The sequence below is a fragment of the Aquarana catesbeiana genome, linkage group LG02, assembly GCF_042186555.1.
Source record: "Aquarana catesbeiana isolate 2022-GZ linkage group LG02, ASM4218655v1, whole genome shotgun sequence".
Taxonomy (NCBI): domain Eukaryota; kingdom Metazoa; phylum Chordata; class Amphibia; order Anura; family Ranidae; genus Aquarana; species Aquarana catesbeiana.
In genome coordinates, this window is record NC_133325.1 from 674,566,066 (window position 1) to 674,589,715 (window position 23,650).

The window sequence follows — 23,650 nt, forward strand, 5'->3', positions numbered from 1 at the left end:
AGGAGTAGAAAAAAGCCAAGTAGAAATTATACAGGATATGGCAGATGTTCAAGACAATACTAAATATCAGGAGGAAATCTTGAAATCCTATATGGATCAGTTGGATGATTTTGAAAATAGGGACCGCCGACAAAATATACGCATACGAGGCCTACCTGAAACATATACTAGTAATTTAGTAACAATACAAAGCTTATTCCATCAAATTCTGGGGGAGACTGTGCTGGAGGCTATGGAGGTACACCCTATGCATATCAGAATAAGGACAGACCGAGAGATGTGATGTGTACATTGCATAAGTATTCCGTGAAAGAGGCTATTATGAAAAATGCATAGCATACACCCACGATTGAATTTGATGGAGCTCAAATCTCCCCATTTCCTGATATATCACGTCGAGTTCTAATGAAGCATCGAACAGTGCGACCACTGCTTGAGGCCTTGCGATCAGCAGATGTTAAATATCGCAGGTGGTTCCCTTTTCATTTAACAGTCTCACAAAACTGCAAAATGGCAGTGCTTCGAACTAAGGATGACTTAAAAATGTTTCTGGAAATATTGGATCTCCCTCCAATTGACTTCCCACACTGGAGAGTGACAAACACCAAATTCTCCTTACAGCACCCTGAACCCTGGTTTCAGGTCCCTGCTAAAGCTCAGCGCAGGAACCACTTAGACAGGGGTAGACCTTTGGCTCAAGGACCTGATTAAATAACCAAAACACTAAGAAGCTCTTAAGAGAATGGAGAATTCCCCCCCCCACCCCTTTTTTTTTTTTTTATTTGGGGGTTGAAGGGATGTCTGGGTCCATTAGGAATCACTGGGGGACAACTAAATTGTGTATTGGCTCTCATTAGTAATGGAAATGTTCTTTTTGCTTTTTTTTGCAGTAACCCTTCTTAATTTTTGTCCTATTTGGGGGGCCCACCCACTCTCTGTACTCCTTATAGGTTCCTTACTTTTTTACTTGTGTATACAGCTGCAGGAGAGGAAAAAAATAAATCATGCCCGGGGGGCCATTAGACCCCTATATGTATTGTATCTTTTTTTTTTTTCCTTTTTGATGTCTATAGGACATCTTGTTTTTCCATTAGGTTGGTCCCGATATAAGGGGCTAGACAATCTGCATAGTGGCAGATGGGTAGGGGGCTTCAGAGTGGGGACAGTGGTACTCACACGGATCTGCCCTCCCTTTAGTTGGCATATTCTACCAGGTAGAATGTTTTGTTGTAGTTTGAATGTTTTTTTTTTGTATTTTTGGTATTTTCTATAGGTGCGATACCTATAGAAATAGGTTTCTATAGGTATCTCAATGAGTTAAGAGTGTTATATATCCACCCATGACAAACAATGGCCAGCTCACTGAAAATTATATCTCACAATGTGAGGGGTTTGTGCTCACCCCATAAAAGGGGCCCACTTATGGCAGGAATGAAGCCACCTGGATGCAGATGTGGTCTTTTTACAAGAGACGCATTTCACGTTAGGGGCATTCGAGGGGTGGATCCTATCTCCATATAACCAGTGGTTCCATGCAGTATCCCCTATTTCAAGGGCTAGGGAGGGTGACGATAGCCTTCGGGAAAACATGCCCCCTGACCTCTATGTCAGTACAAACAGACCCGGAAGGACGGTTTCTATTCATTAAGGGCATGCTGCATGGACACTAGTATACATTTGCCTCTATATACGCACTGAAATGTTCACATAGTGGGTTTTATGTCCAAGACTTTGAAGCCCTTGGAGAAATTTAGGAAGGAATTTGTGGTTCTGGGGGGAGATTTTAATGTTACCTTAGAACCCAGATTAGATACCTCAACGGAGAAAAGCTCATTATCCTTTAAAGTCATTAAATATGTGAAACAACTTTTTCGATCCCTTCACCTGGTAGATAGATGGTGGGTATTACATGCGGAGAAGAAAGACTACAGCTATTACTCCAAAACTCATAATGTTTACTCCCGGCTTGACCTAATCTTAGTAGACCAATACTATCTGAATTATGTGAGATCTGCCACTATTCAATCCATAACAGTCTCGGACCACACCTCCATCACAAAAACTTCTCTCCCGGTATCTGGGGATCATCGGGAAAGGACGTGGCGATTAAATGAGACTTTGCTTGATGATAGACAGGAGGATTTACTACATAAATTGGTAGAGTATTTTGAAATAAATACATCTGGGGAAGAGTCAGAGCAGACGGTTTGGGAAGCCCATAAGGCGGCCATTAGAGGGGAACTAATAGCACATGGCTCACATGTTAAAAGAAAAAAATGGATAGAAATTATGGATCTGTTAGAAAAAATACAGGAAGAGTTGGAGATAAGACATAAAGCTAATCTTGACCAAGATGATGCCAGACATCTGGAGACACTAAGAATAGAACTCTCTGGATGCCTGGATCGAAGAGCCAAAGAAAAGCATAGATATTTTGTGCATCGTTTTTATGAACAAGGGAATAAATGTGGCCGATTGCTGGACGGATAATTAAAAAAGCAACAGGAACTAGGTCACGTTCACAATATATTAGTTAATGATAAACAGGTAGTGGATACTAAGTCTATAGCTGGGGAATTCCATTGATTTTATACAGATCTATATGACATACAATCAACCTCTTTGATGGCGGCGGAAGGGAGGCGGGTGGAGATTAGGGAATATCTTAGGTACTCTTCCCTACCAGTTCTGTTCTCCACGGTTATTGAGAATCTGGAACGACCAATTACAGTTAAGGAAGTGAACAAGGTGGTATAAATCTTGCCAATGGGGAAAATCAAGGACCAGATGGCCTAACAAACGCATATTATAAGAAATTTATCTCAATATTGGCATCTCCTCTGTGTAATTATCTTAATAAAATCACAGCCACTAATCCCTTATGCTAACAGTGCTTCCAAAGATATGTGACAGTTCTTCCAAAACCTGGGAAAGACCCACAATACTGTGCTAACTATAAACCCATTTCACTTCTCAGTTCAGATACAAAATTACTGGCAAAGAATCTAGCTCTCAGACTACAGGATCATATAGTACAACTAGTCTATTTTGACCAGATAGGTTTTACGAAGGGTCACGAAAACTAGAGATAATACCATCCGGGCCCTCCATTATCCTCCATGGGAAGGAAAATGGACCTGATAAAATCCCATGAGTAGTACTATCAATGGACGCAGAAAAGGCATGTGATAGAGTGAACTGGGGGTTCATGAATGAAGTATTGAAAGGGATAGGCTTGGGGGGAGTGGATGATGAGATGGGTATCGGCCTTGTACGCAGGCCCAAAGGCCAGAGTCAAGGTGAATGGTACCCTCTGAGTACTTTGATATACATGACGGCACCAGGCGTACATTTTACATCAGATATAAAATTATTATATGAACTCAACTATGGCTCCTTCTTGGTAAGGATAATTAAGGATTTGCAGAGATGGAGAAGCCATTCTTTGACATGGTTCGGAAGAGTGAATGCGCTCAAAATGAATATAATACCTAGAATAATTTATGTTTTATATACTGTTCCCATCCCACTGATTTTTTTAAAATGGATACGTAAAGCTTTTATATCCTTTGTATGGAATGCCCTAGAATAGCATATATTTTACGTAAAAGGGAAGGGGGAATTGGGCTTCCAAACATGGCCCTGTATTACAGGGCGATGTCTTTGGTATGCATCTTAAATTGGTGGCATGATACCGCAAGTAAGGCATGGGTCTCGCTGGAGAAAATATTAACGGGCAGAAGTTTAGCAGGGGCACCCTGGATTCCGGCTGCATCCAGGGGCCTCTCAAGGTGGATATCCCCGCTAACACGGGGCTGTTTATCGGTGTGGGACAGAATGAATAAAACTGGTAAATATGCTCCCTGTGTATCCGCATTGGCCCCACTGGAGGGATACCCTTGGTTCCCCCCGGGAGAGTAGGTAGGAGTTTTAGGCCTGTGGGGATCAGAGGGGAATACGTGTGCCAGGTATGCCCCACGAGGAGCCTTATCTTCCTTTATGGATCTGGTGTCATCCCAGAGGACATACCTATGGCGAGTTGGAGATATCTCTAAATGCCAAATTTTTACAAGATTAGAACCCCAACCACGGCCCTTGAGCTCTCTTACTACATTTGAGACTTTGTGCATGAAGATGTCAGAGCCCAATCATTTGCCATCTCAAATGTATGAGATAGTTCTTTGCGGTCAAAACAGTCCAACCCCTTATTTAATTGAAGAATGGGAAAGAGCTAAACTACACATTTGCTTCATTACAAGTTGTGAAATTGTTGGAATCAACGCACTTTACTTCTATAAATTCTTCCGCACAAGAAATGTCATAAGTTCATGGCCAGATGGTACAGAACCCCAGCAAGATTGGCACAGATAGACCAGACAGCAAACGAACTTTGCTGGAGGGGCTGTAAACAAAAGGGTACATTCCTCCATATATGGTGGTCTTGCCCAAGAATTAGACCATTTTGGGAGGAGTTAGCCCCATGGATCAAGAAGTTGTCCATTAAACCTATAGAAATGTCACCTTTACATTTTCTGTTCCACGAAATGTCTGCATCTATTAAATCCTATTAAAAAAAGTGTTATTCCACACCTGTTGAATGCAGCTAAAGCATTAATACTCAGGTATTGGAAACAAACCATATGCCCCACTCTGTTGGAATGGAAAAGAGAGGTTGAATAATGGAAATGGAAAGATGGTTGCATAAGGCTGGAAACCAACAAGATAAATGTAAAAATACATGGGCAGGCTGGAAGCAATACTCCTCAGAGATTCAGAAAGATTAAAATATACTAGAGGGTGGATGTAGGATGATATTTTATGTAATAAGATGTAAAATATTACATAGAATCCCACTCCTCTTATAGGCACACCAGATATTTAGTAAATGTATTTTTTCCTCCTGCACGATGAACACATGGACATACATGTAAATATAGTACACATATAAAAACACTGTAGATCACGAAACTTAGATACACGATAGCACGTAAGATAGGAGGGGGATATAGGTCCTTTGCTCCGAACGGATGATACTTCCCGTGCATCTCTCCCTTTTTATTTTCTTCTTCTCTCCCCCCACCCCCCTTTCTCTCTACCTCTCTAGTTGTGGATTCGTCCATTCCCTCCTCCCTCCCTTTTGTTCCCCCCTTGTTTTTTCCCCCCTTTTGTGTTTTGGCTGGTTTTATATATTGTATAGAATCAAATTTATGGAGTAATATACAAGAGTTGAGATACAATGTATGGGATTAAGAATGGAAGTACATGTATAACGGTTTATCCATTTATTTGTAAATAGAAACGTTCAATTTGTTTGCAAATATTAAAGATTCTAACCACCAGCAAAAATGAGTCCTTACATTTAAAGAGTCCTTACATTTAAAGAGCACTTGTCATTTCAGATTCATCATGGCAGCGCCCATTAGAGGGTATCCACTGACCTGCTGCCGCCGCGTCCCTCGCCTTGTTGTGTCACTGTCGCATCACCAGCCGTTCCATTAAAGTGAATGGGACTATCGGAGAGTCAACAGTGGGTCAGAGATGACAGCTGCTCTTTAAAAATGATGATTTAAATAGAGTTGATTTAAATCAAGCCTTTTTACTAGTGATTTAAATCATGATTTAGAGGGAGAAAATACTTCCCCAAATGAGAGCAAAAAAACTGAATCTAAACCTTCAACCTTAATGCAATTTTTACTGAAATGAAAATAAAAACACAGCAAAATAATGCATTGTCATTAATTTATTAAATGCTAAAATTCACAAATTTTAGGAGCATGATGTTTAGAACAAATGACAACGGTGCTTTGATGTATCATGGTTTGGTAAAGTACAAGTTATTTTGCCCCAAAGAATTACCATGAAGCAGTATAGAGCAGCATTTCAACGATGACAGATGAAGATCAGAGGATAGCAGTAGTTATTGGGCAGCTCCCACTAAGCTCTGCAGTGATCCACTGGTGACAGAAAGCATGTAATGGCAGCCTAGCAGTGAGAAGTTCTGATCCCTAACAGAGGTTAGCCACAACTGAATTAGCTTTAAACTCTCTTGCAGTGCAGGCCAAAAAAAAAAAATCAATAAGAGAATTAAAAAATAAAGAGAACATATAACTCAAGATCTAATGATTGGCTGGAAAACACATGGGAGAAAAAAACAACCAAAAAAATAAAATATGATCGTTTTAACACCTTTAGGTTAAAAGGAAGACTAAAATCCTGGTTAGATCAGGATTAATGTAAATTTCACAGATTGGCAAGCTTTATCCCCTGCCAAACTCTGGCAGAAAGGTTTAAATGTCATCTTGGTCTTACTATAGCGCCAACATATAGATCACTTCCATTCTACAGGAAGCATTACTGGATCTGATCCCAAAGCCTATTAAAATAACTGCAATTTGCTGTAACACGCAATCCTTTCAGTATGCAAATTCATGGAAGGCTAGAAAAAGGTCAAGAAAATAATTACCTACCCAATAAGATATTACTTTTTTTCCTCATGGGACGGACCAAGAGAACACTAAATTCTTAAATTAGTGCAAAAAGAAAAAGAGGAAAAAGAAATCTGAGGTTTGATAAAGTCAAGTGCGAAGATGGGATCTACAATCAAATGCTGCTTTAATGACACACAGATGACCAAACAACTTTAGAGCCCTAATAAAAGCATAAGTTCATAATGTAGAGGTAACTTATATCCTACTGAAATAGTCAGATTGGGGTGTCTTAAAATTAAATTACAATGGTCCATAGATTCTTTAGAACTGCAGGAAGGCTGTACAGTGAGAGAAAAATTTATTTGAGAGGAAGCCAATAAAGAAAGCATGGTGATATGTAGGAAGCACCTTCTAAGGTCGCTTGCCCATAGTCAGCCTAGTCTTTCACAAAGAATAGAAGCTTTTGCAGGATAACGTATTATCACTGCTGTAAGTGTTGTATTCTTCCCCAAAATACAGCACAGTGATCATGATCTGTTTTTACATTCAGGTACTAGTTTGTGGGTGACAAAAGAAGGCATGTAGGTTGTTTAGTATCTTTGGATCTGGACAGATAATCTGGAAAGCCTTTGAAAAAAGCAAACACTCAAATGATGCAGTCCTACATGATAATGTATCACAGTATCACCATTAAAAATAAATCGGAACACAGGGGAACACTTTAACAGGTATATATAAAACTTGAAAGTCTTCAATAAAAAAGAAATGTGGAAAAACAAAATGACCATGTCATCTCCTAAATTATAACAATTGTCTCAGGAAAAATACAATATCCATGTCTGTTTTCACTTAAATGTGCTGTGGAATCATGGTTTAGGGGCTTTTCATCTTTTTATGGCTTAGGTCTAGGATTGTGAGCTGCATGGTTTGGCTCAGAACACAGCACCATGGCCCAGAATTTAGGAGTCTGGCTTCTAATACCTTACAAGGGTTCTTGTCCCCATCCACTTTATGAAACGACCTGAGAAAAGTTCAGTCACCTTTAAACAAAGCCATACCTTTAAAGTCAAACCACAAAATGCAGAAATGGATTTTCCCAAACACACAGCGACATACAGACCTTGAAGTCCCAGCCTGGGCTGGCAGGAGTCCCAAATCTCCCATGAGCGCAGCTGCTTAGGGACGGAAGGGCCTTGTTGCAGCAGACCGAAGCCTACTGAGAGCCTTTACACTGATGGTTCACAGATTAGTACTTGCTTTGTGTATTATCAGCATGTGTAACTGTGCAAGAACATCGCAAAGACGCCCTTTCGTATTTGTTTTCCTTTTTACATCTACATGCCTTGGTGACAACCTCCCCCACCCCCCCAAGGGGTTATCCTTCTACAAAGTGTGTTAGAGAGAAGAACAGGAAACAGGGCTAGGCAGAGCTTTGTGTCTGGACAGTCTCATCTGTATCAGTGCTAGCTTTGCTTGCTTCTGTTACTTCTGTTTCTTTGTTGTCAGCTTCCTGATTATCGGCTCCTTTGCTGGCTTCTTGTAACTGCTGACGCCGCTGGACCTCTGCTTTTAAATTATCCAGGTCCTTTTGACTAGAATGACAATAAGAAAGTCAGAAAGGAAATCCAATTTCAGTTAAAGTGCAACTGAAGTCATAAAAATAAATATTCAGATAGACATTGTATTAATAGACCCCCATTTTATAGCTTGACCCCCCACTTTTCTGTTACAGTAGTCATGCAGTGTCTAAATATGAGTGTGCAGCCCAATAGAAACCAGAGATTGACCTTACAAGTCTTTGTGAAGACACGTGTGCCGAGAGGTGTGGCTATTATTCACCCTTGTCTGCACAGAGCACTGTGTGGTGGGAGGGCAGGGAATACATTTCCACCAAGACAAAAAGAGACAAGGAAAATTTGTTAAAAATCATAATGTGTCAGAGCACCACTATAAAGTGATAAAAGGGTGCAAGACTCTATTTGGGCAAAAATATAATGTGTATATATATATATATATATATATATATATATATATATATATATATATATATATAAAAAATACATATACACACACACAGTATCTCACAAAAGTGAGTAGACCCTTCACATTTTTGTAAATATTTTATTATATCTTTTCATGTGACATCACTGAAGAAACGACTGTTTGCTATAATGTAAAGTAGTGAGTGTACAGCTTGTATAACAGTATGTGAAATTTGCTGTCCCCTCAAAATAACTTAACACACAACCATTAATGTCTAAACCGCTGGCAACAAAAGTGAGTACACCCCTAAGTGACAATGTCCAAATTGGGCCCAAATAGTCATTATTTTGTGCGGCCACCATTATTTTCCAGCACTGCCTTAACCCTCTTGGGCATTGAGTTCAGCAGAGCTTCACAGGTTGCCACTGGAGTCCTCTTCCACTCCTCCACGATGACATCACGGAGCTGGTGGATGTTAGAGACCTTGCGCTTCTCCGCCTTCCATATGAGGATGCCCCACAGATGCTCAATAGGGTTTAGGTCTGGAGACATGCCTGGCCAGTCCATTACCTTTACCCACAGCTTCTTTTGCAAGGCAGTGGTCATCTTGGAGGTGTGTTTGGGGTTGTTATGTTGGAATACTACCTTGCGGCCCAGTCTCCGAAGGGAGGGGACCATGCTCTGCTTCAGTATGTCACAGTACATGTTGGCATTCATGGTTCCCTCAATGAACTGTAGCTCCCCAGTGCCGGCAACACTCATGCAGCCCCAGACAATGACACTCCCGCCACCATGCTTGACTGTAGGCAAGACACACTTGTCTTTGTACTCCTCACCTGGTTGCTGCCACACATGCTTGACACCATCTGAACCAAATAAGTTTATCTTGGTCTCATCAGACCACAGGGCATGGTTCCAGTAATCCATGTCCTTAGTCTGCTTGTCTTAAGCAAACTGTTTGCAGGCTTTCTTGTGCATCATCTTTAGAAGAGGCTGTTTTCTGGGACGACAGCCATGCAGACCAATTTGATGGAGCATGCGGCGTATGGTCCGAGCACCAACAGGCTGACCCCCACCCCACCCCCTGCAGCAATGCTGGCAGCACTCATACGTCCATTTCCCAAAGGCAACCTCTGGATATGACTCTGAACATGTGCACTCAACTTCTTTGGTCGACCACGGCGAGGCCTGTTCTAAGTGAAACTTGTATTTATTTACCGCTGTATGGTTTTGGCCACCGTGCTGCAGCTCAGTTTCATGGTCTTTGCAATCTTCTTATAGTCTAGGCCATCTTTATGTAGAGCAACAATTTTTTTTCAGATCCTCAGAGAGTTCTTTGTCATGAGGTGCCATGTTGAACTTTCAGTGACCAGTATGAAAGAGTGAAAGCGATATCTCCAAATTTAACACACCCGCTCCACATTCACACCTGAGACCTTGTAACACTAACGAGTCACATGACACCGGGGAAGGAAAATGGCAAATTGGGCCTAATTTGTACATTTTCACTTAGGGATGTACTCGTTTTTGTTGCCAGCGGTTTAGACATGCTGTGTTTTAAGTTATTTTGAGGGGACAGCAAATTTTACATACTGTTATACAAGCTGTACACTCACTACATTACATTGTAGCAAAGAGTGATTTCTTCAGTGTTCTCAAATGACAACATAATAAAAAAATATTTACAAAAATTTGAGGGGTGTACTGTTGTGAGAGTGTGTGAGTGTATATATAGAAAAAAAATGTAGATTTATACACTAAATACAATGGAGCCCAAAGTAATATGTGATCGTTTACACACAGCACTGTCAGGCAAGCCCACCAGATACAGATGAAGAAAAAGTCATTAGGTAAGATTGGGGCTTGTTCTAATTAAAGAGTCGGTCAAAGCTGATTTTTTTTTTAGTTAGAAGTGAAGCATGGTAGATTGAGTTGGTTTCTTCAACAATGAGATCTCCCTACTATAAGTTTCCAACTCTGTTCCTGTCTACCTGGGAGTCTTGGGTGTTCGTGTCCACCTTTGTGTACTCCAGAGCAAAGGTGGAACACACAAAAGTGAACACAAACACCCAAGACTTCCAAAAAAAAAAAAAAAAAAGAAGATCCAGAAACTCAGAGCTTTCACTACTAGAGTTCCCGAGAGATCCTTTACCAGTTTTGGGTAGAATGGCCCTAAAATGACTAAACCCACGGTAAGTGGTAAGCTCTTTGTCAGGTAGTGTCAAAAGACAGCAAAAGGAATTGCAAATGGTTTTCCAGTCAGTAGCAATAGTGTATTTACCGGCGTATAACACGCACATTCATTTTAAGAGGGAAGTTTCAGGAAAAAAAAACGTACATTTTAAATAAGGAACTTTGAAGCAAAATAAGGGTCAGTGCCCATCTGCAGCCTCACAAGTGCCATCAATGCAGCCTCATCAGTCCACATCAATGCAGCCTCACTCATCAGTCCACATCAATGCAGCAGCCTCGCCTTTGCCATCAATGCAGCAGCCTCGCCTTTGCCATCAATGCAGCAGCCTCGCCTTTGCCATCAATGCAGCAGCCTCGCCTTTGCCATCAATGCAGCAGCCTCGCCTTTGCCATCAATGCAGCAGCCTCGCCTTTGCCATCAATGCAGCAGCCTCGCCTTTGCCATCAATGCAGCAGCCTCGCCTTTGCCATCAATGCAGCAGCCTCGCCTTTGCCATCAATGCAGCAGCCTCGCCTTTGCCATCAATGCAGCAGCCTCGCCTTTGCCATCAATGCAGCAGCCTCGCCTTTGCCATCAATGCAGCAGCCTCGCCTTTGCCATCAATGCAGCAGCCTCGCCTTTGCCATCAATGCAGCAGCCTCGCCTTTGCCATCAATGCAGCAGCCTCGCCTTTGCCATCAATGCAGCAGCCTCGCCTTTGCCATCAATGCAGCAGCCTCGCCTTTGCCATCAACGCAGCAGCCTCGCCTTTGCCATCAACGCAGCAGCCTCACCATTGCCTTCAATGCAGCCTGATTGATGCCCATCTGCAGCCTAGAGGGAACAGGGAGGGACGAGCGTCGACAGATTACATACAGTGAGAATCTCCGATGATAGACAGAACAGTGGTCCAATGGCGGCCCAGGAGACAGGACTTCCTATTACAGAGGCCGCCAAGTAAAAAGGAGATTCTCACTGTATGTAATGTGATGGCACTCATCCTGCTCCCCTCCCTGTCCCCTCCGAGGCAGCTAAAATTGAAGTATTGGCGTATAACACGCACATGGTATTTGCACCTGATTTTCATGATGAAAAAGTGAGTGTTATACGCCAATAAATACAGTATATTTATCCGTTTATATGTGTCATTGAATTTTGTACATTATTCATTGTTTACTTGCATTTATAGCTATGTGACGTTATATTACTAAATACTATGTATAAGGAACCAAAAGTGACTCAAGAAGTTCTTCTAAGCATTTCAAATTCAAGCCACATTTCTTTAAAAGCAGCTGAAATTATAGTTACATAGTTGGTAAGGTTGAATAAAGACAACAGTCCATCCAGTTCAACGTGTGTGTAGAAATAATTTCCCATATCCACTTATATTGTTTTTGCCAAGATGCCTGTCCAAGAGTCTTTTTAAAACTATCCCCATTTCCTGCCGACACCACCGATTGTGATAGAGTTCCACATACTTACCGCCCTGACAGTGAAAAACTCCCCTACGCAGCTTAAGGTTCCAGTTTCATAGTGTGACCCCGTGTCCTCTTATACTCCCAAGGACTGAAAAGTTTCATACTTACGCTGGGATCACTGTTGAGATATTTGTATAGTGCTAACATATCTCCTTTCAAGCGTCTCTTCTCAAGGGAGAATACATTTAGCACTTGTAGCCATTACTCATAATTGCGGTCCTCCAGTCCCCATATTAATTAAGTCGCCCTTCTCTGGACTCTCTCCAGCTCCAGCACATCCCTTCTGAGGACTGGTGACCAGAACTGGACGGAATTCTCCAGATGCAGCCGAACCAGAGTTTTATAAAGTAGTAGAATAATAGTTTTATCTCTGGAGCGAATTCTCTTTTAATGCATGCTAATATTCTGCTGGCTTTGGTAGCCACAGTTTGACACTGCATGCTATTGCTCAGTCTGTCTTCTAATAGGACCCCTAGATCCTACTCCATCCTGGAGGCCTCTAGGGATTCTCCCCCTAATGAGTAACTTGCATTTATATTTTTTACCCTCCCAAGTGCAGTCATTAACATTTCTCAATGCTAAACTTCATTTGCCATGCAGTAGCCCACTCCTTTAATTTATTCAGGTCCTCTTGTAAAGTTTCTATATCCTGCTGTGTTGTTATTGCCCTGCATATTTTTGTGTCGTCAGCAAACACTGAGATCGAGCTATTTATCCCACCCTCTATATCATTTATGAATAAATTAAAGTGGCGCTCCACCTTAAAAAAAAAATATTAAAATCCAACAGCTACAAATACTGCAGCTGCTGACTTTTAATAAATGGACACTTACCTGTCCCAGGGTCCAGCGATGTCGGCAGCCGAAGCCAATCGATCGCTCGTCTCTCGGCTCCCCCCCCGCCATGCTCGGTCAGGGAATCAGGAAGTGAAGCATTGCAGCTTCACTGCTTGGTTCCCTACTGCGCATGCCCGAGTCCCACTGCGCATCTTCACTGGTCCCCGTTATGTTCTGGGGACTGTATGTTAGTGTCAAAAGACAGCAAAAGGAATTGCAAATGGTTTTCCAGTCAGTAGCAATAGTGTATTTATATTTATCCGTTTATATGTGTCATTGAATTTTGTACATTATTCATTGTTTACTTGCATTTATAGCTATGTGACGTTATATTACTAAATACTATGTATAAGGAACCAAAAGTGACTCAAGAAGTTCTTCCAAGCATTTCAAATTCAGTCCCTTCAGTCCCACTGCGCATCTTCACTGGTCCCCGTTGTGTTCTGGGAACTGTATGTTACCCAGAACACAACGGGGGGGTGTTGGTGGTGTGTGTGTATCTGTGGCTATCTATGCCCAGAAGTGGGTGCAGATACCTGTATTAGACAGGTATCTGCGCCCCCATCTCCCCTGAAAGGTGCCAATTGTGGTACCGGAGGGGGGGTGGAATCCGATGAGTGGAAGTTCCACTTTAGGGTGGAGCTCCGTTTTAACAGAATAGGTCCCAGGACAGAGCCTTGGGGTACCCAACTAACCACTCCAGACCATTCTGAGTATAGGTAATTTATCACAACCCTTTGGACACGACCCTGTAGCCAGTTTTCTATTCAGGTGCATACCCTATGATCCATGCCTACAGACTTGCCTTGTAGATTAAGTGTTTGTGGGGGACTGAATCAAATGCTTTTGCAAAATCCAGATACACCACATCCATTGGCCTACCCTTGTCCATATGGCAGCTCACTTCCTTGTATAATGTTAATAGGTTGGTTTGGAAAGAGCAACCTTTCGTAAACCTGTACTGCTAATATTTGCATCAGGAAATTCTTGGATAGGGTCCCTTATCGCCTCAAATAGTTTTGAGGCGATAATAGCTCAAAAACTACCGATATTAGACTGACAGGCCTATAGTTCCTGGGAATAGATCTCTGCCTTTTTTGAATATTGATACCATGTGGGTCCTTCGCCAATCAGCTGGTAACAATCCTGTCAGTATACTGTCCATAAATATTAGGAATAGCTGTCTGGCTATAAAAATTGTTTAAGAACTCTTGGTGTAAGCCATCTGGTCCTGGTGATTTATTTATGTTAAGCTTCTCTAATCCTTTCCGGACTTTGGCCTCTGTTAGCACAAGGGTAGATCCTGTGGTGTTGCAAACAATACTGTCGTGGCCGGAATACCCCTCCTTTTCCTGTGTGAAGACTGAGGAGAAGAAAGCATTTAGCACAGCTGCCTTCTCCTTGTCATTTGTAACCACCTTCCTGTCCTCGGACTACGTGTTCCGTCCTTCCCTTTTTACGGTTAATACATTTAAAAAACTTCTTGGGATTGAGAGAAACATAGCGGAGGAGAGTAAAAACAAAGTTAGCTTCCCTGATTGCAATCTTACACCGCACATTGCATTCCTTGTATTTTTGGAATGCTGACAATGACCCCTCCGTTTTGTACTTTTTAAGGCCATTTTGTTGTCCTTAATATGACATTTTACGTTTTGGTTTAGCCACCCAGGTTTAACCTTTGTTGTTCTATATTTATTACCCCTTGGAATGCACTCGGTAACACATTTATTTAATATATTTCTAAAGCCTTCCCATTGTTCCCTGTTTAAAGGATTTGGTCCCACTTAATATCCTGCAGCATTGAGCGCAGTTTAGAAAAGTTGGCGCTTTTGAAATTTTGTGTTCTTGTACTCCCCTTGTGCCTTCCTTTGACTTGGGGAACAAAACATCAACATTTTGGGTCCACGGCCAGGAAACTCCCCAGACCTTAATCCCATTGAGAACTTGAGGTCAATCCTCAAGAGGCAGGTGAAAGAAAAAAAAAAAAAAAACACACAAATTCTGACAAGCTCCAAGCATTGATTATGCAAGAATGGGCTGCCATCAGTCAGCATGCCAGGGCGAATTGCAGAGGTCTTAAAAAAGAAGGGTCAACACTGCAAATATTGACTCTTTAAATACAGTTAATGTAATTGTCAATAAAAGCCTTTGACACTTATTAAACGCTTGTAATTATTCGGTATACCATAGTAAGATCTGACAAAAAGTTCTAAAAACACTGAAGCAGCAGACTTTGTGCAAATTGTTTGCGTCATTCTCAAAACTTTTGGCCACGGCTCTACAGGACAGTTGGTAAAGGGAAATATTTCCCAATGGGACATAGATGGCAGAGAAAACCCAACAGGTTAAACGCTTCCCTATTCCCCATCAAGACAAAAAAAAAATACATGCAATATAAGGCCACAATGAGGAAATCAATGTCTATGTAATTTTTCTAGTGTCCCCATCCTCCTAGGGCAGTGGTTTATATGCCAGGTGTATTTCCCTGTGAACATCTGATTATCTTTGCCCTGCATATCTATCCCTCCTTCAGCCCATCTATGACTGCCACCTCACATTACCTCTATGCGCTATGTATGGAATCACTTATATGGTGTAATAATGAGACTGTTAGTCACCTGAGGGGAATGAAGAGGATTCCATTAATGATATTGAGCTGATCCAGGACACTGGCCATGCTGGGAGCTGTGAACTGAAAGTGGGAAACACAGTAAGAAGCACGGTTACATTCCTCCTAAAACTAACACATTTTTAAGTAAACTTATTATGACAAAAACATGTAACATACCATTTTTATGCTGACCCTCTGGTTTCAATACTTTGACTAAACTAAAACAAGCGTACAGATCAGAAAAGTCAAACTCCAAATTACCATACTTGTCTCTGGTCAGTAACTCAAACATAAAGCAGGAGGGTCAGCATGACAATCAGGCAGGAGAGGTCAGCAATGCATGTCTGCAACAGATTTCCTTTAATAAATGTCCCAAACTTCTGGTGAAAGAGGCATCTGGTTTGGGATCCAGGAAGGGGTATAACAACTCCACGTATATGCTGAATGATGAACACGCGTCACTTTAGATGGAATGTGCTTAGGAGCAAAACACATTTACATACAGAACTGCAAAGTCACAATATTAGATTAGTGTTGTCAGAATCATGGAGACCTATTTGGACTTATTTAACCACTTCAGCCCTGGAAGATTAGGCTGCTCAATGACCAGAGCACTTTTTACAATTTGGCACTGCGCTGCTTTAACTGGTAATTGCGCGGTCATGCAATGTTGTACCCAAACGAGCCCACTGAATATTTTATTTTTTTGTCACAAGTGATTGAAAAATGACAAAAAAAAAAATTACACAAAGTTGTCACTAAATGATATATTGTTCACACATGCCAAGGTTATATGCAGAATTACACCCCAAAATACATTCTGCTGCTTCTCCCGAGTATGTGGATACCACATGTGTGAGACTTTTTGGGAGCCTAGCCGTGTACAGACCCCGAAAACCAAGCACCGCCTTCAGGATTTCTAAGGGCGTACATTTTTGATTTCACTCCTCATTACCCATCACAGTTTTGAAGGCCATAAAATGCCCAGGTAGCACAAACCCCCACTCCCCCAATTTTTTTTGGGAAAGTAGACACCCCAAACTACTTCATGAGAGGCATGTTTTAGTCCATGAAATATTTTATATTTTTGCCACAAGTTGCAGGAAAATGACAAACTTTTTTTTTTTTTGTTGCACAGTTGTCACTAATGATATATTGCTCAAACATGCCATGGTTATATGTGGAATTACACCCCAAAATACATTCTGCTGCTTCTTCTGAGTATGGGGATAGCACGTGTGAGACTTTTTGGCAGCCTAGCCATGTACAGGACCCCGAAAACCAATCACCGCCTTCAGGTTTTCTAAGGGCGTAAAATGGTGAATTCACTCCTCACTACCTATCATAGTTGCGGAGGCCCTGAAATGTCCAGATAGCACAACCCCCCCCCCCCCAAATTACCCCATTTTGGAAAGTAGACACCCCAAGGCATTTGCTAAGAGCCATGGTGAGTATTTTGCAGCTCTCATTTGTTTTTGAAAATGAAGAAAATTTTTTTTTCAAAACTTTGTGGCAAAAAGCAAGATCTGCAAAATACTCAACATACCTCTCAGCAGATAGCTTGGGGTGTCTACTTTCCAAAATGGGGTCATTTGGAGGGGTGTGCTATCTGGGTATTTCATGGCCTCCGAAACTGATAGGCAGTGAAGACGGTGAAAATTTACACCCTTAGAAAGCCTGAAGGCGGTGATTGGTTTTTCGGGGTCCTGTACACGGTTAGGCTCCCAAAAAGTCTCACACATGTGGTATCCCCGTACTCTGGAGAAGCAACAGAATGTATTTTGGGGTGTAATTTCACATATGCCCATGGCATGTTTGAGCAATATATCATTTAGTGACAACTTTCTGTGTAAAAAAAAAGAAATAAATAAAAAATTCATTCAAACTTGTGGCAAAATATAAAATATTCCATGGACTCAACATGCCTCCCAGCAAATAGCTTGAAGTGTCTTCTTTCCAAAATGGGGTCATTTGGGGGGGGGGGGGCGGGGGTTGTGCTATCTTGACATTTCATGGCCTCCGAAACTGATCGGTATTGAGGAAGTGAAATCACCATTTTACGCCCTTAGAAAGCCTGAAGGCTTGGTGCTTGGTTTTCGGGGTCCTGAACACGGCTAGGCTCACATGTGGTATCCCCGTACTCAGGAGAAGCAGCAGAATGTATTTTGGGGTGTAAATTCACATATGCCCATGGCATGTCTGAGCAATATATCATTTAGTGATGACTTTCTGTAAAAAAAAAAAAAAAAAAAAAAAAAAAAAAAAAATTGTAATTTTCCCTCAACTTGTGGCAAAATATAAAATATTCCATGGACTCAACATACATCAGCAAATAGCTTGGGGTGTCTACTTTCCAAAAAGGGGTCATTTGGAGGGGTTTTGAACTGTCCTGGCATTTTATGCACAACATTTAGAAGCTTATGTCACACATCACCCACTCTTCTAACCACTTGAAGACAAAGCCCTTTCTGACATTTTTTGTTGCTTTTTTTTTTTTTTTTTTTTTTTTAAACTGTTCCTTTCATTTTTTTTAAGAATTTTTATTGTTATCTCAGGGAATCTAAATATCCCCTATGATAGCAATAGTTAGTGACAGGTACTCTTTTTTTGAAAAAATTGGGGTCTATTAGACCCTAGATCTCTCCTCTGCCCTCAAAGCATCTGACCACACCAAGAACAGTGTGATAAAATGCTTTCCCAATGGCGCTGTTTATATCCGGCGAAAACCAAGTCATGAAATGCTCATAGCTTCCGGTTTCTTAGGCCATAGAGATGATTGGAGCCATTGATAGGAGACCCCGAGAAAACTATGGAAGATGGGGGGGTGTTCCCTTTCCACTGCTTGTAAAAGCAGTCGAGAGGCTAATTAGCTGCTAGGATTGCTTTTACATGAAAGCCGACCGCTGGCTGAAAAGAATGATACCAAGATGATAACTAAACCTGCAGGCATCTTTCTGGTATAACCACTCAAAGTCCAGCAACATACCAGTATGTTGCTGGTCCTTGTTGGGCATACTTTGCAATGTTTTTTTTTCCTTCAGCTCACAGGCTGCATGAAAAAAAAAAAGGACTGATCGGTGGGTATGCCCACCACTAGACTACCGCCCTTCCTCCACCCACTTCTAATGATGGGCATACATGCATCTTTTATTTATTTTTTTTTAACTGTGGTGGTGAAATCACCTCCTACAGCGCTGGAGTCGTTGATTTATGTATGGTGGGAGCAAACGCTGTTGCAGTCAAGATAAAAAAAATCAATGCTGCAGCTGAATGGCGTACCTGCTAAGCAAATATTGGTTAACAATAAAACATAAGTAACATTACAGTATAACGGTAATGCCCCGTACACGGTCGGATTTTCCGACGGAAAATGTGTGATAGGACCTTGTTGTCGGAAATTCCGACCGTGTGTAGGCTCCATCACACATTTTCCATCGGATTTTCAGACACACAAAGTTTGAGAGCAGGCTATAAAATTTTCCTGACAACAAAATCCGTTGTCGGAATTTCCGATCGTGTGTACACAAATCCGACACACAAAGTGCCACGCATGTTTAGAATAAATAAAGAGATGAAAGCTATTGGCTACTGCCCCGTTTATAGTCCCGACGTACGTGTTTTACGTCAGAACGATCGGATTTTCCAACAACTTTGTGTGACTGTGTGTATGCAAGACAAGTTTGAGCCAACATCCGTCGGAAAAAATCCTAGGATTTTGTTGTCGGAATGTCTGATCAATGTCTGACCATGTGTACAGGGCATAAGACATACCATACCTGCAAAGTAAATACGATAAAACATAGTAAAAATAAAACAGAGAGAGAACAATAGATATAGAACAATAGTGAGCGAACAATAGAGCACACAGTACAGAGCGAACATGAGAATAGAGAGAGAGAGAGAAGAAGAATAAAACCACAACTATTTTTGGCTTTTTTATTTTATATTTTTTTGTGTTTTTGTGTGTTTTTTTTTCACTTTTATAAAAACTGTAAACTGAACGTTGCAGATTAGGGTCTCTTAAAATGTGATGGCCATCTCATCTTGCCCTAGGACTGTGTAGTGCTGTACCCTACGCTAATACTCCATTAGTGTGTGGTAGCGTTTGAAGCAGTCACTGATGCAGAGACTAGGTTGGTCAAAACAGGAAAGACAATAAAAGCGGGTGTCACGCCTAAATCCGCGTTTTCTGCAGACACAACATCTTCTTTGGGGTGTTCTTTGGGTAGGGGTACCAGGGAGGACATACAGAAAATGCCTCTCATGCAGCTGGCTCACGGCATTTGCGTTGGTAAGGTGGGCCATAGCACCGTCTGGAAACAGAAGGACTGTGACGATCTCTTCCTGGAATTTTAGGAAGGATCCAGTTCGTCCCGAAGCTTTGTATAGCACAAAAGCGTTTAGCAGAGCCAATTGAAATAAGTATACAGACACTTTTTTGTACCATCGTCTGGCCTTATGGGCAATTAGGTGTGGCACCAACAACTGGTCGTTGAGGTCCACCCCTCCCATGTTAAGGTTGTATTCATGGACACAGAGGGGTTTCTCCACAACACCAGTCGCCGTAGGAATTTGTATCTGCGTGAAGGGAGGACAGAACGAAAACATTCCGTGAATCCCTCCACTTCACTGCTAATAAATTATTACACTTCAAGCAGGCTCTCGCCCCCATCTAAGTTGGGATTCTACAAGCCGTTGGGGGAAGCCCCGGCGATTAGATCGCACGGTGTCACATGCGCCAATTCCATAATCAAAAAGGTGACTTAAAAGTGACACGCTTGTGTAATAATTGTCCATGTACAAGTGGTACCCCTTTCCGAATAAGGGTGACACCAAGTCCCACGCAATCTTACCAGTGTTCCCTATGTAGTCTGGGCAGTTCTCCGGCTCTATGTGATCTATCTTTTCCCTCCTAAACCATAAAACTATATGTATAGCCTGTTGCCCTGTCACAGAGCTATACATCTTGACCCCATATCTGGCACGCTTGCTGGGAAGATACTGTTTGATAGACAAGCGGCAGACAACTTGATCAGGAGTAAACAAGGCTGCAAACTGTTGCTTGAAGTGGTTTACGAGGAGGACGACAGAGTTCATTATCATTGAAGTGCATGAACCGCAAGATCTGCTCGTATCGTGTCCTGGTCATTGAGGCAGAGAACACAGGCATATGGTGAATTGGGTCAGTGGACCAATATAACCGCAAATCACTTTTTTTTAGCTATGCCCATGAGGAGGCCCAGGAAGGTCTTAAATTCGAAGACCGTAATAGGTCTCCAATCTCTGGCAAGGGTCAACTGGGGATTAGCGGTGATGAATTGACCAGCATACAAATTGCTTTGGTCCACAATAGATCTATAGAGATCTTCCGTGAAAAACAGCGAATAAAAATCAAGTGACGTAAAATCAACTGTTTCCACCTGAATTCCGTGTTGGCCAGTGAATGGGGGAAGTACGAGTGCTGCAGAAGTGGTGGGCTCCCAATTAGGATTGGCAAAGGCAGCAAGAAAAGCACTATGGGCTCGGCGGGCATGTGTTTTTCTTCTTCTTGGTGGCTGCGGGACACTACTCATGCTAGCCACCTCACCAGATTTAACTGTACTTATGGGACTCACCACATCACCAAGTGTTACTGCAGTGCTGGATGTAGGACCAGGATGTACTAGGCCGCTGGTGCTTGCCAGTTCACCAGAAGGATGAGTGGCACTAGTACAGGCGCTCTGCTCCATACAAGAGCTCTGCGGTTCTTGCACCTCAACGACAGCAGAAGAACGGGGTCGGGTATGCCTGACCTTGGCAGGGACCACTACTCCGTCGTCAGAACTATCTGTCAGGGTGCCACTGCTGTCTACCGGTTGGTATTCTGAGCCTGAATCTGACAGATGGGCGACCTCCTTTTCACTATGTCATGCTCAGAAACGTGTAGGCCTCTTCACTACTGTACCTTCGATTTGCCATTTTTTTTTTTTTTTGACAGTAGTGAGACTCACAGGAAAAAGAGCTCTCGTCAGCGACTGCTTCAAACGCTACAAAAAAAACCTGTTAGCGTTTCCAGGGATCAGGCCTGACTCTTCAAACGCTGCAGTTATGTGTTTAGTCTTTTTGTAAGTGACAGTGATCGATTGATACAGCACGTGGGTGGGCTTGGCTGGGCGGAGGGGCTAAACGCAGGTGCTAGCAGGTATCTGGGTGAATCCTGCTAACACTACATTTTTGGGAACCCTAAACTGCTGGGGACGCTATTATAGATCTGATCAGATCAGATATTGATCCGTTCAGACACTATACTACTAAGGGAGGTGTATGGTGCGTGCGTTGGTGTTAGCGCTACTCGCACTAATCTGGGGCCTGGGGCGACGCAGACCCTAACTGACACTAAAACCTAACCGATATCACCCGCTGGGTGATCAGGGGGTTAAACCTTTATTTGGGTAATATACGGCGGGTGCCCTGACGCTATAAAAAATAAGCTAGCTAACCAGCGTCACCCATGACACTAATACAGTGATCACTGGTGATCAAGGGGTTAAACCTTTATTTGGGGGGGGGGGTCCCTAGACCTATCTGGACCTACCACTAAGTACCCCAACACTGATTTTTGCCACTGACACGAGTAGTGATAAAAAAAAAAAAATATTAACACTGCACTGGGCGACACAGTGACAGGGGGTGAAGGGGTTAAGAGTTCCACGCGGAGAGATGACATCACTTCCCCTGCTGTGTTTACACTTACACATGCAGGGGAAGGATTTCATTTGCCAGGACCGATCACCAGGTCCAGTCCAGTCCAGATACCATTGGCCTGGGCCTGGGTATTGATCAGCTCTGAAGCGAATCTGATCGTCTATGACGCTTCTCGCAGCTGGGCCAAACTGCGGCGGCTGGTCTGGAACCAGTTAAAGAACAAATCTATGCAAAATGAAATTTCTTGTTTTTATTGGACTGGGGCAGGGCACATTCGCTCAGGAATTTCTTTCCTGCTGCCCAGAAATTGAGAATTCCACTTGCTCAGACATCATGTTGGACGCAAGGCAGTAGAAGTCCATCCAAATGTGTCCAGAGGGGCACTGGGAGTAATTTGAGAATTGAACACAGCAACGTGCAGATCCTAAAAAGTGCCAGCTCTTCTGGTAGCCAGGTAAGGTTCATGTCAACATGGCAAACAACAAAGGTGCAGTAACTCCCAGCAACCAAAATTAATGAGGACTATAAGAGTGATATCATCTGCTTACTGGAGGAGATTTCCTATTCATCTGATTAAGCAAAGCATACTTGGAGATGCCCCTATCAACCATTGGTAGTGTAGAGCAGAACACTATTATTTTTCTTGTTCAGCACAAAACAGAAACTTTTGAAAACATTTTACAACCTAGCAGGTCCTTTTTAAATCCCAAACGGAGCTTTCCTGAGGTCCCCAGATGAGACTGTAATAGAGGTCGACCGATATATCGGCCGATATTTGGCGTTTTTTAATTAATCGGCATCGGCCGATTGTGCTAATAAAAAAGGCCGGTATAACTTCAGCGCGACTTGCAAATGACTTCTGTAATAGAAGTCAATGCAAGTTGCCTGAAGTCTTCTGTGGAATGGCTTCTCTCCTCTCTGGGCAGCCTGCCAAGTCTGATAAAAGAAGCTGAAAAGATACAATGTTTATACTTATCAATGGACTGAACTCTGTGTGTGTGTGTGTGTGTGTGTGTAGAAGCTCTCAGTTTAACCATTTAAAGACTAAATCTTTTCTGACACTTGTTGCTTACAAGTAAAAATCCTGTATTTTCTGCTAGAAATTCACTTAAAACCCCCAAACATTATATATATATTTTCTTTAGCAGGGACCCTAGGGAATAACATAGCGGTTGTTGCAATAAATATTTGCGCAGCGGTCTTTCAAACGCATTTTTTTGAAAAAATACACTAATGAATTAAAAAAAATAAAAAAACTAAGCAGTAAAGTTAGCCCATTTTTTTTCGTCCAAAAGTTTTGATTACCTGTTTTTGTGTATTTAATATTTAAGATATAGTTTTTTTTTTTTAAATCTAAATTATACATACAAGTGAACTGATTGGAGGTTTGTTTTGTTTAATAAATGTTTAAATGTAAAAAAATTTCTGTATCACTTATTACTTAAGGTTGCTTCCAC

At 42.0% G+C, this 23,650-nt stretch overlaps 1 protein-coding gene across 3 annotated transcripts in view; it reads right to left on the reverse strand.

The window, feature by feature from the left end:
* Nucleotides 1-5,725: 5,725 nt before the first annotated feature.
* CLUH (clustered mitochondria homolog) overlaps nucleotides 5,726-23,650 on the reverse strand; it is a 177,030-nt gene continuing 159,105 nt past the window's right edge. For all 3 annotated transcript variants that reach the window (XM_073616707.1, XM_073616706.1, XM_073616708.1), the window contains exons 25-26: nucleotides 15,517-15,590; nucleotides 5,726-8,020 (exon numbers count right to left, since the gene is read on the reverse strand). In XM_073616707.1, the coding sequence (XP_073472808.1) occupies nucleotides 7,849-8,020; nucleotides 15,517-15,590 (246 nt within the window). In that variant the 3' untranslated portion in view covers nucleotides 5,726-7,848. The remainder of the gene's footprint in view (nucleotides 8,021-15,516; nucleotides 15,591-23,650) is intronic.